This window comes from Ctenopharyngodon idella, chromosome 18 (assembly GCF_019924925.1).
Source record: "Ctenopharyngodon idella isolate HZGC_01 chromosome 18, HZGC01, whole genome shotgun sequence".
NCBI classification, from domain to species: Eukaryota; Metazoa; Chordata; class Actinopteri; order Cypriniformes; family Xenocyprididae; genus Ctenopharyngodon; species Ctenopharyngodon idella.
In genome coordinates this window covers 27,790,887-27,807,589 of record NC_067237.1, presented here as the reverse complement: position 1 = coordinate 27,807,589, position 16,703 = coordinate 27,790,887, and the positions used below count along the sequence as shown (strand labels likewise).

Here is a 16,703-nt window from a genome sequence, read left to right as displayed (position 1 = left end):
TGATTGTGTTCATCAGAAAGAAGAAAGTCATATACATCTAGGATGGCTTGAGGGTGAGTAAAGCTTGGGCTAATTTTCATTTGTGAACTAATCCTTTAAGGTCTATAAACTCAAGAATTTGAATATTAAATGTTGAAAATTTTATGTTGGTCAGCTTTCAAAATCTAACCCATTAAGATTGTGATGTTTGCATATTATTTCTGATTTTCCCCCCCTCCACATCTATTTACATTATGAAGTTCAGTTTATAGGCTACAACTTTCTTGCATATTTGTGCATAGTTAATTGTGGTCTTTTTTCCCCTCACATCTATTCATCAATCTTTAAGCATTTCATTGTTGGCCTGTATCGTTTTTACGTAACTTTACCTTTATTTATTTGCTACTTTGCAAATACTGTTGCTTCAGGATAAGCAAATCCTCTATGCAGATCTTTTAAAATACATTAAGCAATTATCATCAGATTTTATACACAAGAAATACATATAAAATGGTAACTCACCGTAACTGTGGTAAGTCTTGACCTTTAGAAAATTCATATGTTCTTTAGCATTAATATGCCGCAAAACAACCCACTGCTGATTTTCAAACTTCCGCCGCTATGTAAACATTAACCGAGAGGCGCTGCTTCCAGTTTCAGACACAATGGTGGTGGTAAAGACTCATTACCGTGAATCGGTTCCTTTGAACAGTTCGTTTCAAATAACTGGTTAAAAAATTGATTCATTGATTCTTGTACGTCGTCACGTGTTTCCTGACATCGTGGCATATGACGTTCTAAATGTCCCAGTAAAGCCGATAAAGTTTAATTAATGAGGGGTTTTGTTGTTGAACATGACCCAGTTCAGTTTGTTGCTGTCATAATGCGATTTAGAACATATAGAACATTTTAGTACCTATAGATTTTACATACGATGTAGAACTTATAGAACATTTTCATTTGTGTATCTTGGCTGGAAATATTGTTAACATTGCGAGTCGGAGTCGTGTTTGAAAAAGAAATCTGTTTATCCAATAATTCAAGAAACGCTCGGACAGATTCTGATCGATTCGTTTACGAATCATTTAGTTTTGTCATCCGGTTCAATCGATACATCGTAAGATCCGACTCCTAAGGTCCTTTACGAATCGGTCATCGCTTGTTAGAAGCTACTGTCATTGAGAATGAACGCCGCTAGTTTCAGAGATTGCAAGGTAAGTTTGGAGCTTCAATATAGTGCATATAACCGTTTTTCGAGTTATCATGAGTAACTTTTTATGGGTTTCTCGAGATAAAAACGCAACAGCGAACTGTAAACCTCTCTTGAGAAATGTCACTATTGAAGTTGAAACCTTTTGACCTGGGGATTATGATTGAGTTGTTTTTACTTTGCTTCATTAAACAACTACACAGTATAACGAAATGTTACTTCACATGCCTGCAGTGCATGTTACAGGCAGGACAAAAACTTTGCAAACAATATCCTACTTAAACAACACAAACAACAGCACTGCGTTGACAGTGATCCGTTGATCATGAAAATAGGTTTCAATTTGCGATTTGTCAGCAGTTTCTATATCATAACAGATTCATTTCTCCTTGTTTACAAGAAGTAAATGAATGTAATTGATCTACATAATGTTCTGCACAGCATATTGCATTAGGTATTGTATTGAATATTGCTTTGGCGGCACAAAACTAATTATTCAAGCAATCTTATTTGGCCAACAAATTTCAATTACACTACCTATATCATCTCTGTTGTGCATGTTTTAGGCCTGGAAATCAGAGGGTCTGCCTCTGTCCACCAGCAGTAATGAGGCCTGTAAACTGTATGATGCTATACTGTCTCAGGTACATTCATAAATCTATACTAATCTTGATAAATGTGCTTTTCCTTCTGCATATAACTAACCTGAATATTACTGTCTCTGGTAATCAGTATGTGACCTGGCGTAATGATGAGACACTGGGAGGAATAGAAGGCTGCATTACAGCTGTCAAAGCAGCAGACCCGGACTTTGGTACGTGATTGCAACACTGGACATTGTAGTCTGTCATGTGAAAAGTCACTGTAAAAAAGGTTGTAAGTATTAAATGTCTTCTGGAACACTTGATTCTTTATTGGTAAATTCTTGTATTCTGCTATCACATATTTATTTGTTTTTAAATGTCACTCCACAGTGTCTGTCTTCTATGGAATCTTTCCACCATGGAATAAAAATATAAAAAGATAATTGCAACTTTTTATCTCACAATCCTGCCTTTTTTTTTCCTCTCGGAATTCCAACTTTGTCTCTCAATTCTGACTTTATTGTCTGGCAATTCTGAGTTTATAACTCTCAATTCCGAGTTTATAACTCTCAATTCTGAGTTTATATCTAAACTTGGAATTGCGAGAAAAGAAGTCAAACTTGCAATTGCGAGAAAAGAAAGTAAGAATTGTGAGTTATAAATTGAGAATTGCAAGAAATAATGTCAGAATTGTGAGTTGTAAACTTGGAATTGCGAGAAACAAAGACTGACTTTTTCCTCAGAATTGTGAGATATAAACTCGCAATTGTAAGTTATAAAGTCTGAATTGCGAGATATAAACTCTTATAAGGAAAAAAAGTTATAAAAGTTATAAACTTGGAATTGTGAGAAATAATGTCAGAATTGCAAGTTTATATATCACATTTCTGACTTTTTTCTCAAAATTGTGAGATATAAACTTGCAATTGCTAGTTGTAAAGTCTGAATTACAAGAAATAAACTAGCAATTGTGAGGAAAAAAAGTCAGAACTGTGAGATAAAAAGTTGTAGTTACCTTTTTTTTATTCTGTGGTGGAAACAAGCTTACATGTCTTCTCACATTTCATAATTTAATCTCAAAATCAATAATGTCCATTTATTTATTTGGTAAGCTGTGTATAATGTACAATCAGCTGGTCATTATCACAAGATAAACCACTTCAGGTCCTCATTAGTGTCTCCACTGTGCTGTAGTTATGGGTCATGTGATTTCTACTGGGCTGGAGTTGGTGGGCACAGGAAGTTCAGTCTTGCGGGATGAGAGATTGGCCAGCGCTGTGAGAAAGACTGTGGAGCTGGCTAACTCTCAGGAGCTCACGTCCAGAGAGAGAAACCATGTGAAAGCCATGGAGCTCTTCTCTAAAGGGTGAGTTCACATTAAATTGAATAAGAGCTGCACAAGATCATTCAGCTGATGATATTAGGAATGTTTCACATCTAAGTGATTTTTTTTTCTTCTTCTTCTTCTTCTTCTTCTTCTTTTCTGATTCATTTTAAGCAAGGTTGCCTTTGGCCAACAAGCAGTTGTGAATTTGTTCTTTTAAGATTCATGTTCCCTCTAATGTATCCTTGGGCTGTAAAGAGTGTGACTGTCATATGAAACTAAGTTTTAGCTTGATTAAAGTTCTTGAAAAAAGCAGCCTTTTTAAAGAAGTTTCCCAATCATTTATGTTCTCAGCTCTAAAGAATTTGCTTTAGTAAAACCAATAGAATTCTGTGAAAAGATCACTTTTAAAAGAGGGTTCAGAGGTGACTAATACATTTGGTAAACTTTAATTGGTAAAACACAACATTTCTAATCTGAAAAGAATCTTCACAAAATACCTATGACTATAATACAATGTTGTTATGATAAACTAAAACTGTTTTCTGTAAAAAACTTAATTAGAAATGTTGCCTTGAAATAACTTAAATAAGAAAGTTAAAAAAAAAAAAAAAAAAATACAAAAATTACTAAAGCTAAATACTATAATAGTAGATAAATAACAATAAAATAACACTGCTGTACTATGTAAATGTTAAATGATTTTTTTTATTTTTTTTTTTTATGAATGAAGTACTTTGACTGTTGTGTTTCAGAGCCCTGCACAAGGCCTGTGATGTTTGGGAGGGTATTCTGGCAGAACACCCCACAGACATGCTGGCACTGAAGTTTGCCCATGATGGATTCTTCTACCTGGGTGAACAGATTCAGATGAGGGACTCGGTGGCCAGAGTGCTTCCCCATTGGAAACCACATATGCCGTTCTACAGGCAGGTTCTTGTGCTCCACCGATGCCAATCTGATCTGAATGCTAGCTTAAAATAATTTTACCATGTGATGGCAAAATAATTATTTTAAATTTTATTTCTCATTTTTGCTTAAACACTTATTTTATTTTTCACATTATATATATGTATGTATGTATGTATGTATTTATTTATTTATTTTTCATTTTACCAGGTTCAGATATTCATATCTAAGATATCTTTCAAAACCCAATTTGGTCCACATGACAAAAATAATTTTAGAAGTGTCCTGAAATAAAATGAATCAAATTAAATGTTTAACTAATTAATTCCAAGTAAAATGTCTTCATTGGATGTGTTTTCCAGTTATCTTAAAGGGATGTATTCCTTTGGGCTACTTGAGACTCATTTCTATGATGAAGCTGAAAAAATGGCAAAAGAGGTAGTATTTGTTTAATTGCATATATAATTCATATTATTCATTAGTATTGCTATCCAATGTTATGGCACTATTATGTACAAAAAATGACTAATTAGTCTATTAAACATGCATTATTAATTATAATTATATTAATATTTTATGTGATAAACCTGTATTTAATGCAGCAGACACGGTAAATGTGTTTTTCTTGTCTTGCAAAACTGGTGGAAATAAACAGAATAATATCCACATGTCCAGTGTACTGGATATTGAATATTTTAAAGTTCCCCACACAGAAATTTATTAAATTTTTTTATGTTTGTTTTTATTAAAAAAAAAAAAAATGTTTAAAAATATTAAATATTGAACTATTTTTCTGTTATATAAAATGCTGTTTTTAATCATAATTCCTTATTAACTGAAAGCATCATTATTACAATGCATTATTCTTGCAGGGCCTGGCTCTGACCCCTCAGGATGGTTGGAGTGTCCATGCTGTGGCTCATGTCCATGAGATGAAGGCAGAGGTGGACAAGGGCCTAAAGTTCATGGCCTCTACAGAGAAAGACTGGGTGGTCAGTCTCAGAAAGATTGTATAGAACATGTGTAGCACATTGTGTATTGTAAAATATTTAGGTCATATGATGTCTTTTTTTTTCCCCTAAAGGTGTGCGACATGTTGGCGTGCCATAATTACTGGCACTGGGCTCTATATAACATTGAGAAGGTAAAGGGAGGCAACATAGTTACATCAAGAACACAAGTTACTTTTATCAATTTTTTTCATGGATTTTTTTTTTTTCTTTCTTCCACAGGGGAATTATGAAGCTGCTTTGAAGATTTTTGATGAGCAGGTCAGTGCACTGATGTGCTTATGACACTGTCTGACATTAAAGAAGTGGCATGGTACTACTGTGGTTTGCATTGTAATACCATGTTTTTTTTTTCTATGTATCATGGTAGTAGCATGGTATTCTTTAAAAGTGCTTTGGAGTACCATGTAAAAATCATAGTGCAAGAATATGGTAAAATATTCAGTATATATCCAAGATACTGCCATCTGATACCACCTGTGGTACTGCCACAGTACTTAAATCTTGTAGATGTGTGGTGAATGTAATTAGTCACACCAGGGGAGAAATCCTGTCTTGTGTTCCATATGGAATGTGACGGATTCAGGCTGGTGAAAGTTGAATTGATTTAGACAGGAGCATATGGGTGTCAAGCCAAGTTGTTTCCAGGGCAAAATCTTTAGACTACACTCTCTTGAATTTATATGAATCATTCATTCATTTACCGCAGGTACACACTGTCAACAGACCATCAGTATTTGGATATCAGAATATTGAAAGCTGTCAAACTAAAGTTAAAATAGATGCACTTATTCAATAACTTATATTGAAAAATCTTTATCTTGAATAGAAAGAGGTTGAAGTGACAATAAAATATTTTTACATTTATCTCAGCAGGTGCCTTTAGTCTCCGTGAAGGCACAGTGAAGACACTCTTAAGTAAAATGCTTTAGAAAGTTTTTTTAAAAATGTACATAACACTCTGTAATAACTTCCAATGCTATTAACAAAGATTACATAACTTAAAATCTCATTTACATAAAGACCAGTAGTTAATGTAGAGTATATTCATGTTATAAATCTACATGGCTAGAGGTTTGTAACACCAGAACACATCTGTGCTTGTTGAAAGTTTAATATTAATATGGAGTTGGGCCTCTCTTTGCTTTTATATCATCTTCCACAATTCTGGAAAGGCTTTCTGTTAGAAATTGGAATTTGGATGCTGAGATTCACTTCCATTTAAGGCACAAGAGCTTGGATGTTAGGTAGTGACGATGGGCATTGGCTAACATTCTGCGTTTAATGAGGTCATGACATGAGAAATCAAATTTGCCTTGATCTTTTGACATATAAGAGGTCTTTGTACCATTAAGACATCCTGCAAGTTTCATAGCTTAAACGTCCTCCTCATTATAAACAAAGCGTTTATTTAATCAAGCTCCAAAAACAGCTCGTTCTGATATTGGGTGACCTGTGACATCACATGGGCAAATACATTTGCATATGCCTGCCTCCTGAGCAAGACACTGATTAATGGTTATACATCATCGCACCATAGGCCCCGCCTGCTGGCATTCAGTTGCTTAAAGGCTGACATTTGCCTACACTGGATGGGAGTGTTTCGTCAAAAGAAAATAGAACACATTATAATCACTGTCACTGTCTACATTGGATACAGTATACAGATGTGCGTTAAGTTTCTGACATGCTCCACGCACTTGAGTCTGTTGACAGGACAAATGGCAGAATGTTCGCTTTGACACGTCCTCTTTAAACTGCTTATTTGAGTCTCCGTACAGATTTCAAAAGGATCCCAATAGGATCCTTCAAAAGAGTTGTGTTGAATGATTATATGTTTGTTCGGAGCTGTTTGTTTTGTCAGTAAGGTACGGTGTAATGGAGAGTTCGCAAAGAAACTTCATCTGTTGAAAGATGAAGCAGCCAACTGTATCTGACTGCAGCTGCATCAAACCATAAATAAATGATTTAATAATGCTTTGTCTGTAAATGACAGTTTTATATGGATAATGTTTTCAAAACAAACATTAGCCAATCATAACAGTGTCCGTTTACTGACAAGCCTTAAAGGAGCCGTCCCTTAAAAACAGGTCATTTCAGACAGAGGTTCAGAATGAAGGTAGAAAATAATTGTTTTTCCACATATATATTTGTTTGTTGTTTGTGCAAACATTATTATTATATGTGAACCTGAAGGAACATATTAAAATAATTGAAAAAAAAAAAAAAATCCATGTCATGGCCCCTTTAAATTCATCCCAGTAGCGTTAAGGTCTGGGCTTTGTGCATTTCAGTCAAGTTCTTCTAGTAAAACCTTTAGTTTTGGACCTCTCTTTGTGCCAACCATGCTAAAACAGAATAAATGCACCCAATTTTCTTAAAATGTTGATGATTGCACAGCCATATGCTTGATTTTGTCAGTAATTGACGTAGCTGAAATTGTCAAACTGGTTGATTAGAAAGGAGCATCCATATGCTTTTTTAGTCATGTGGTGTATATGGATTAGTTTCATGACCTGTCAAACTCATTATATAATGTAACAATGTTAATGAAAGTTTTGACAAATTGTTACCTAGATGTGGAATTGAAATTACCAGTGATGTGACATTTAAAACCTTTCTCCAGGTTTCTCGGCGCTGTGTGAAATCTGGAGCCATGCTGGACACTGTTGACGCTTGTTCATTGCTCTACAGACTAGAGCTGGAGGGTGAGATATCATTCAGTCTTAAAATAGAGATTGAAAACAATAAAACCTTGTCATCTATGAGCAAGGGCAGAGAAATGTTTCTGTTGGGTCCATTTCTGCTATTCATCAAAACAGCTTGTGCATGCTGAACACATTTGCTTTTGACAGTTTAATCAAGGCAGGTCGGAAGTCTGCTGGAATATAACGTGAATTTGCTGAGGTGAAAAGCCCTGATTTGGTGTGAAGATCATCCGACTGGTGTTAGGCAAGTTTCTGAACCTCGAAAATGAGTGTATTTTGGGTGAAGAACTTGACTGGTAAAAATGGCAGATGGCTTGGGTTTAAAGTTTGGGGTTAACACTGTTTTAAGGTGTCAGTGTAAGTAACATTTAAATACTGAGAGTAGCATTTAAATACTATAGAGTTAGGGTTAGATTAGGGTTTAGATTAAGGTTTGGTTTAGGGTTAGTTGCATGTAGTTATGCACAATTTATAATAATTACTATAGTAACAACATGTAACGTGTAACAAGGATACTCTATATAAATAAAGTGTTACCAAATTTGGTCATGGCTTGTACTGTATGTAACAGAACTGCTAAACAGAATTGGAATTCGGTATTGTTTCCTAATCAAATCAGATTTAATATATATATATATATATTATATATATACAGGTGCATCTCAATAAATTAGAATATCATGAAAAAGTTATTTTTTTTTCTGTAATTTAATTAAAAAAAGTAAAACTTAAATATATTCTAGATTTATTATACATAAAGTAAAATATTTCCAGACTTTTTTGTTTCCATTTTGATGATTACAGCTTGCTGCTCATCAAAATCAAAAAATCAGTATCTCAAATTATTAGAATATTTAATTTCAAGTTCTATTAAATAACCATTCTCAGGGTATAAATACTGGGTTTAGGTCAGTAATCCCAACAGCAGTCATGGGGAAGTCTGCTGACTTGACAGTTGTCCAGAAGACGATCATCAAGACCCTTTACAATGAGAGTAAGCCACAGAGGGTCATTGCTGAAAGAGATGGCTGTTCGCAGAGTGCTGTGCCAAAGCATATTCATGGAAAGTTGACTGGAAGGAAAAAGTGTGGTAGGAAAAGGTGTACAAGTGAAAGGAATGACCGCAGCCTTGAGAAGATTGTCAGGCGAAGCCGATTTAAGAACTTAGGAGAGCTTCAAAAGGAGTGGACTGAAGCTGGAGTCAGTTCATCAAGAGCCACCGCACACAGACGTCTTCAGGAAATGGGCTAAAACTGTCACATTCCACGTACCAAGCCACTTCTGAACCAAAGACAACATCAGAAGCGTCTTACCTGGGCTAAGGAGTAAAAGAACTGGACTGTTGCTCAGTGGTCCAAAGTCCTCTTTTCAGATGAAAGTAAATTTTGCATTTCATTTGGAAATCAAGGTCCCAGAGTCTGGAGGAAGAGTAGAGAGGCACAGAAACCATGTTGCTTGAAGTCCAGTGTGAAGTTTCCACAGTCAATGATGATTTGGGCTGCCATGTCATCTGCTGGTGTTGGTCCACTGTGTTTTCTGAAGTCCACAGTCAACGCAGCCATCTACCAGGAAATTTTAGAGCACTTCATGCTTCCTTCTGCTGACAAGCTTTATGGAGATGCTGATTTCATTTTCCAGCAGGATTTGGCACCTGCCCACACTGCCAAAGGTACCAAAAGCTGGTTCAATGACTATGGTGTTACTGTGCTTGATTGGCCAGGAAACTCACCTGACCTGAACCCTATAGAGAATCTATGGGGTATTGTCAAGAGGAAGATGAGAGATACCAGACCCAACAATGCAGATGACCTGAAGGCCACTATCAAAGCAACCTGGGCTTCCATTACACCTCAGCAGTGCCACAGGCTGATTGCCTCCATGCCACGCCGCATTGATGCAGTAATTCATGCAAAAGGAGGCCCAACCAAGTATTGAGTGCATAGAAATGAACATACTTTTTCAGGAGCCTGACATTTCTGTTTAAAATATCCTTTTTTTTTTTATTATTATTGATCTTATGAAGTATTCTAATTTTTTGAGATAGTGAATTGGTGGGTTTTTGTTAAATGTGAGCCAAAATCATCACAATTAAAAGAACCAAAGACTTAAAGTACTTCAGTCTGTGTGCATTGAATTTATTTAATACACGAGTTCCACAATTTGAGTTGAATTACTGAAATAAATGAACTTTTCCACGGCATTCTAATTTATTGAGATGCACCTGTGTGTGTGTGTATATATATATTTATAATATAGAGATATAATAAACTGTTTATAATTTATATTTTGAAAAAAAATGTCCTAAATTATTATATGCTTAAAACAAGTAGAAAGAACAATTAGCCTTTTAAGAAAAAAAAAATTTGTGTTCTCTGAAAACCGAAAAAGTTGTATTATATTACACAATTTTGGTCTTAAGTTTATAGGGAAACAAGACAAAGGTACTGATTAAGAAAATTAGTTTTGCAGTCAAGTGCCTTGGAAAGGCTTGACGAAACATGTTTCTCTTCATGTTTCCTTGTGGAACATGTAATAACAGGAGGAGATGGTTACAGTGCAATCTATGGCGTTCAGTTGGTTATCTAGGAGATATTTTATCCTCTGGGACACGAGGACTTGTGACATTCCACAGAGAAGATAAATAGAAGATAAAGAGGAGTTCAACCTTTCCGGGCTTGATCTTAGGGTGAGGTGGTTTGAAAAATTACTAACGTTACAAAAAACCTGTTCCTGCTCCATTTTATTTAGCCTATTTATGGGCACAGTTGAAGGTGTCATGATCTATTTCCAAGGATATGTTTAAAGTCTGCTGAAAACTATAGTCAGCTTTAATAATGCTTTTCACAGTTTATATAATTTTAAAACAGCTCTATAGAAATATTAACTAGTCACATAGGGCCAGCTTGCATTAGCAAAAACCCTTTTTGGCATTATAAAACTACTGTCAGGGTTTACTAAAGACATTTACTGAAACATTAGCAATGAAAAGTCATGGACAGTTGCACGGCTGACCTTGTTGCATTATGCATTTGTAGGAGTTTCCCTTTTAGACACAAAATTTATAGGTTGGGAGTATTTAAATAAATTATGCAATGTAATTTACCAAGGTTTGCGGAAATCAATTTACTGGTATTTGCGCCATTATTTAACACTGCCCAAAAAAAGCATGTTCTAACCCATTTTGCGCACATTGCTGTGTCTCCGTTCCCACTCCCATTAGCACTTTTATGGGATTGCGGTCTCATGCTAATTTGCCCTTTTTTGAAATCAAACATGATTATAGTAGGTAATAATGTTTGTTTAGAAGCCTCTGAAGTCTGTTCTAAAGCATGCAAGCTTACAAAATGACTTGAAACCCTGCAAACCATGGAGATTTTAAGTTTATGTCTTCTGTGAATTCATCTTATGAGCTCAAATGTTTTTGTAGTATGCTAACTCACAGGACAGAGTTCACTTGAACTTTGGTATTCAAACATGAACTTTTGCTCTCCCATATTCACATGTGTATGAATGAAAATTCACGGACTGTGAAGTCTAGCATGGCCGGAAGGGACGGCTGGAGGGATGCTGGCAGGGGCTAGTGAACCGTCCCTTGCTGTCTGGCTGGTGTCGCTGCCTGTAGGCATGGTTCAGAAACACAGATGAGCAGAGATAGTGGGATGTGAAACCGCATATGTTTAGTTAATGAATAAAATGCATGTTTTTAGGCTGAAATGTAGTGCAACTGTGTGTTTGTGTGTGTATAAAATATGTCAGGTGTGAGCGTGAAGGACCACTACCGAGAGCTGCTGCAGGTGACCCAGCCACACACAGAGGACCACACATTACTTTTCAATGACCTGCACTTCCTCATGGTTTCCCTGGGTAGCAAGGAGACTGCCACCACTCAGCGCCTGCTGGAGAGTCTGCAGGAACTAGCTAAGTGAGCCACATGTATTACATAACCCACTCAAGAGATTACATTACAACCAGGTTCTGCTCAGGGGTGGGAGTTTGTGGAGGCTGAGTTGTGGACAAATGTGGCGTGTCTTCAGGCTCTGTATGAGATTTCTTAGAAATTTCCCTGCTCTGGGGAAGACTGGCATCCTCAAGGCTGATGCGCTGCATGCATATTTATTCCAATTAGTCATTACGGCCAAAACAAACGTCTGGTAAAGGTTCTACAGAAGGAACAAAGTGTATTGGAAGTATATCCTAGCACAAAAATACATTTCTTGTCAGCATGCTGTGTTTTATAAGATAACATGATGGAGAGGAACCCACTGGGAGTTGTATTTTCAGCACAGCATCTGTTCAAAGAAAGCAGTGTTTTCTCAAAGAGCAGAATGTTTTTCGTTATCCACTCATTTCGTTATCCACTTTAGACTTTTGGTAACTATTTTACACAAAAAAGAAGAAAAAAAAACTTAGCTGAATTGGTTGTCTAAACCAGGGGTTTTCAAACTTTTTGATTCCATGGACCATCTAAAATATAAAAGGGATTGCATAAATGTATACTGTGAAAAATCAAAATATTATAAGTATGTGTAAAATATTATTTGGAAAATATTTTGTTTCTATTATGTCGACACTTTTATTTCTACTCACAATTAGAGTACTGTTAGATGGATAAAACCTGAATAGAAACACCAAACAAAACAAAACTATGGCTATCAATGACTATCTGAGCAGTGTTTAAAAAAGCAGAATAAAACAGTATTAATATGTATATAATTTCTAAATAAATACATAACTTTTTATTCTTTTTTTCTTATCTTTAACCTTTTTGTGGACCCCCTAGCACTCTCTTGTATTCCCCTAGTTTGAAAACCCCTAGGGACCTCATTTATAAAATGTTCCGGCTTAGAACCTGACGTAGCTCTAAGCACTTTTCCATGTCAAAGACTGACTGTTTTTATAAATATGAACATTGGCGTGGATTTTAGCATACACATAGTCAAAGATCAAATCTGTGCATACGCTAAAATCCATGCCAACGTTCATATTTATAAAAACGGTCTTTGACATGGAAAAAAGCTTAGCACTATTCAAGGCTCTAAGCAGGTGTACACACTTTTCCTTGTGGCAGAGAACTGCAGGTATTTGGAAATCTAAGCAATCCTTGCCACTCGCCATTCTCAAGTAAAGGATTTGGACGTTGACTGGTGCTCTTTTATATGTTAATTACATTAATTAGGCGCCGTTTTCAAGGCAGAAATCTGAAACCATTCAGCTGCGTGCAATTTTAAGATCATTTGTGATTTATAGATTTCATATCCGGAAGAGAGGCTTACACGAGTTTTTTGTGCATGCGTTCATTCTCTGAATCACTCGTACACACATTTGAGAAATGATCGTAAGATTAAATGTAGGATGGTTTCCCCTGGTCTAAGTAAGGAAGAAAGCTTCCAAACATTTGATGTGAAACAATATAATTTTCTTACTTTATAGAACACAAAATAAGATGTTTTGAATAATGTTCACACTGCTGTTTTCCCTCTTTAGTAAAACATAGTGATGAGAGGGGCTGGCAATCTCCAAAAAAAAAGTCATATTTGTTGTATATGGAGTGACATAAGAATGAATAAATTATGACAGAAATGTCCATTATAGCATTAGTCAGATGCCTCTGTTTTTCTCCTTCAGAGACCCAGCAGAAAACCATCAGCTCCAGATAGCTCAGCGTGTGGGGCTGCCCATGTGTCAGGCTCTGCTGGAGTATGACCAGGGAAACTACAGCCAGGCCGTGGAGCTGCTTAAACCCATAAGAGACCGCTTTGTAGAGATAGGGGGCAGTGACGCACAGGTCTTTCAACACTTCACTGCAGTATGTATTAGATAAGCAGTGTTTCCACTCTAAACAACCTCTTTTTTTGTTCTTCCGCAGAGAGATGTTTTCAATCAGCTCCTTATTCATGCTGCCATGAAGTCGGGAGACAAAGAACACCAACGATTTGCCAGGTAAACGTTGTGTTATAACCTTCTAAGTGGAAAATGGTTTTCAAATAGCTCATTTGTTGTCTTTTGTGCTTTTATGCTGCAATTTAAAGGCCTTGTTTGGCTTACAATGTAAGCTCTATAGACAGAGTAGTATGCATGCTGACAGTTACCACATTACCTTAATTTGCTCTGTTAACTTCCATTGAAAGCATGTTAAGTTTTCATACCCCTGGCAGAATCTAGAAGATGTTTAACATTTTGAAATGATAAGAGATGTGAAATCTTTAAGATTTGTTTTAATTAGTATGACCCTGATAATGCTATTTGACATGATAGATAGATACATAGATAGATAGATAGATAGATAGATAGATAGATTTTATTTCACTTTGCTAAATGAAAATAAAATAAACTTATGTTTTTTTTGTTTGAGTGAACTGTTTATGCATTTGTTTTTTGTTTTTGTTTTTTGTTTTTTTTGTGGGTGAGACAAATTCACATTATTTTCGGTGGCTGTAGCTACTAGGGATGTACATCCCTATAACTGAGGCCAATGCGATACATATCTCGATGCATAGCCAACAATACGATACATTAAAGATACATAAGAAGCAGCTACCGATGCGATGCCTTGCGATTCACCCCTATTACGATGCAGTACAATCTGATTTCGATTTGATTTAACACAATGCGATTCAATGCAATAACAGGCAATGGAAAAAAATACGATGCTATGCAATTCAATTTGTTTACAATAATAGGGCCCTATGATTTTTTTTCCCCCCAGAAATTCTGTGCTGTGTATTTTAATTTTTCTGGTAATCAAATGAAGGCATAAAACATTAATTTATTATAAGTGCTGCACAACAGGTTTACTGTTAAAATTAAAACATGGATGAAAAATTGTGTGATTATTCCTTCAAAAATAAAGTCTTGATAATTATTGTATTATTATTAGTAGGCCTAGTAGTAGTAGTAGTATTACATTATGACATAAATTATACCGTACAATACTAAAACAATAGTATGCTGGTACATAACACTACAATAGTAATAGGGCTATGTTTCTGTCACAAGCTAAACCAAGCTTTTATTTTGATGGGTGACGCATTTCTGTGTGTATATGATATGACAATAGTTTTTCTCAAATTAAACGGAAAATGCTCATGAAGTGACTCTCAGAGCAGCTCTGGAGATGAAGTTTGTGTGTTCATGTGGTCATATAGTCAGATGGCAGACGCTGGAAAAAAAACACCACGAGCGTGACGCGTGCTTTAGTATGTGTAGTAAAGGTATTCCCGCATCTGAGCCATTCCGCGTTATACAGTAAATTCTGTTTTTATGAATGGATTCTGCAATTCTGTCCATGTTTTCTGCATCAGCGGAAATTATAGGGCCCTAAATATGGAACAGAAAGTATTTCTTTGGTTCAGACAGATAGCAAATCATAAATAAACTTGGGTGCCTTCTCACTTCTAATGCATGGCCCTTTCACAAACAGGCCTTTGTAGTAGTGCCATGTTAATCTATATTCTATGTGACTCTCAGGACATGGTTGGTCTACGTAGTGTTGTGATACGTCATATTCACTTAGCAGTAGTGGTGATGAGAGAAAGCGCTTGAGAAAGTTTAGAGAAGAGAAATCAATCTACATATAAAATATTGGTCACAATTATTTGTCACTTTTTAAATAATGAAAGTATAGCGCATCTAATAATAATTATATATAAATAAATTGCTTTTTACGATGCATCTCGATACAAATGCCAACTTGTGTCCGATGCACACTTTTTTTAATCAATGCATTGCATCGTTAACTTTTATACCGATGCGAATCGGTGAATCTTACCATCCCTAGTAGCTACACTTGATAGAATTTAAGTTTTTAAGTATTTAATCGGGAATGTTCCTTTAAGCGCAGGTTTCTCACTTCATCGTGACCCAGAGATCTTTTAGGGGTCAGCCTTTTAGATTTTACTGATTAATATTTTGTCTTCTAGTCACTATCAACTAATCTGTATTATAAACACAGATGTCTTTCCAAGCTGATAAACAACTTTTGTTAACTGAATAAAATTATACATCAAAAGCCATGGCCAAATACCTTTCAAAAAAAAAAAAAAAAAAGAATTCTCGGCATTCAATGAACTGGTTGTGAACAAAGGCACACGACAGACTGGAGTGCACAGTTGGCAGCATATTTTCATACAGAAATCAGTAAAACAACTATACAAGGCCACAGGGTTCCCATTAAAGATGAACTGTCATGTCAACTGATGTGCTAATTATAACCAAACTGTCCACGGATGCCAGTTATTTCTGTGTAATTCAGTTTCAAACAGAAATTTACATATTGCATTTCATTAGTATGCAATGCTCATAAATCGAAATTCTTCCAAATTTCAAACTCCCACCTGTTCTACACAGGTTGCACATAAAATGAAGTGCATGCGAATATTTTTAAAATGCCTCATTTAGACAGCAGTGTTGTCCTGCAGGGATTTTCTTGGACTCTTTCTAAGGAAACAGGTGTTGTGTGTTTTTGTCCCTAGATGCATGCTGACCGAAAGAGACGCAGTGCGGCCAAACTCCCTGCTCACAGAGCGTCTGATCCAGAGAGCCCACTCCTTACATGTTTAAATTCAGACCCTATTCCCTACGCGGCTAACAACCGGTTCTCCTTTGGTTTAATCACAGGCTGCTTTCCTAACTCATTTAACTACAGACATCAGATCAGAGAGCCCTGCGTACAGTTTGTACTGAAAAGTCTTCTGTTTAATGGGTTCACTCCTCCAACAATGTCTGTTAGTCTAGTCTCTTCCTTCCTCCTACATTGCAAGACATAAATTAAATGGAAGAAATGCCTCTCAAAGATATTTTGCATTACATGTTATTCAAGTCCGAGTAGTATTTTCTCTCTAGGCATGCAACAAATGACCAAGATTATTCAATGCTGTGTGCATTAAAAATGAACTTACAAATATCCCCCCAGACTTTTTGAATTTGTAATGAGGAAATAACAAACAATCCCACAAGCTTTACAAACAAACTTTTTTTATC

The 16,703-nt window shown here is 35.9% G+C and overlaps 1 protein-coding gene across 1 annotated transcript; it reads left to right on the top strand.

Annotated features, from left to right (window-relative positions):
- The first annotated feature begins 864 nt into the window (after window positions 1–864).
- On the top strand, window positions 865–16,626 carry ttc38 (tetratricopeptide repeat domain 38). Its single transcript, XM_051870804.1, has 14 exons — window positions 865–1,193; window positions 1,756–1,833; window positions 1,922–2,003; window positions 2,968–3,139; window positions 3,853–4,026; window positions 4,369–4,444; window positions 4,879–4,998; window positions 5,091–5,150; window positions 5,239–5,277; window positions 7,643–7,724; window positions 11,481–11,646; window positions 13,350–13,509; window positions 13,591–13,664; window positions 16,196–16,626. The coding sequence occupies exons 1-14, from the start codon at window positions 1,164–1,166 to the stop codon at window positions 16,281–16,283; spliced, it is 1,401 nt and encodes a 466-aa protein (XP_051726764.1). The 5' UTR covers window positions 865–1,163; the 3' UTR covers window positions 16,284–16,626.
- The last annotated feature ends 77 nt before the right edge of the window (window positions 16,627–16,703 follow it).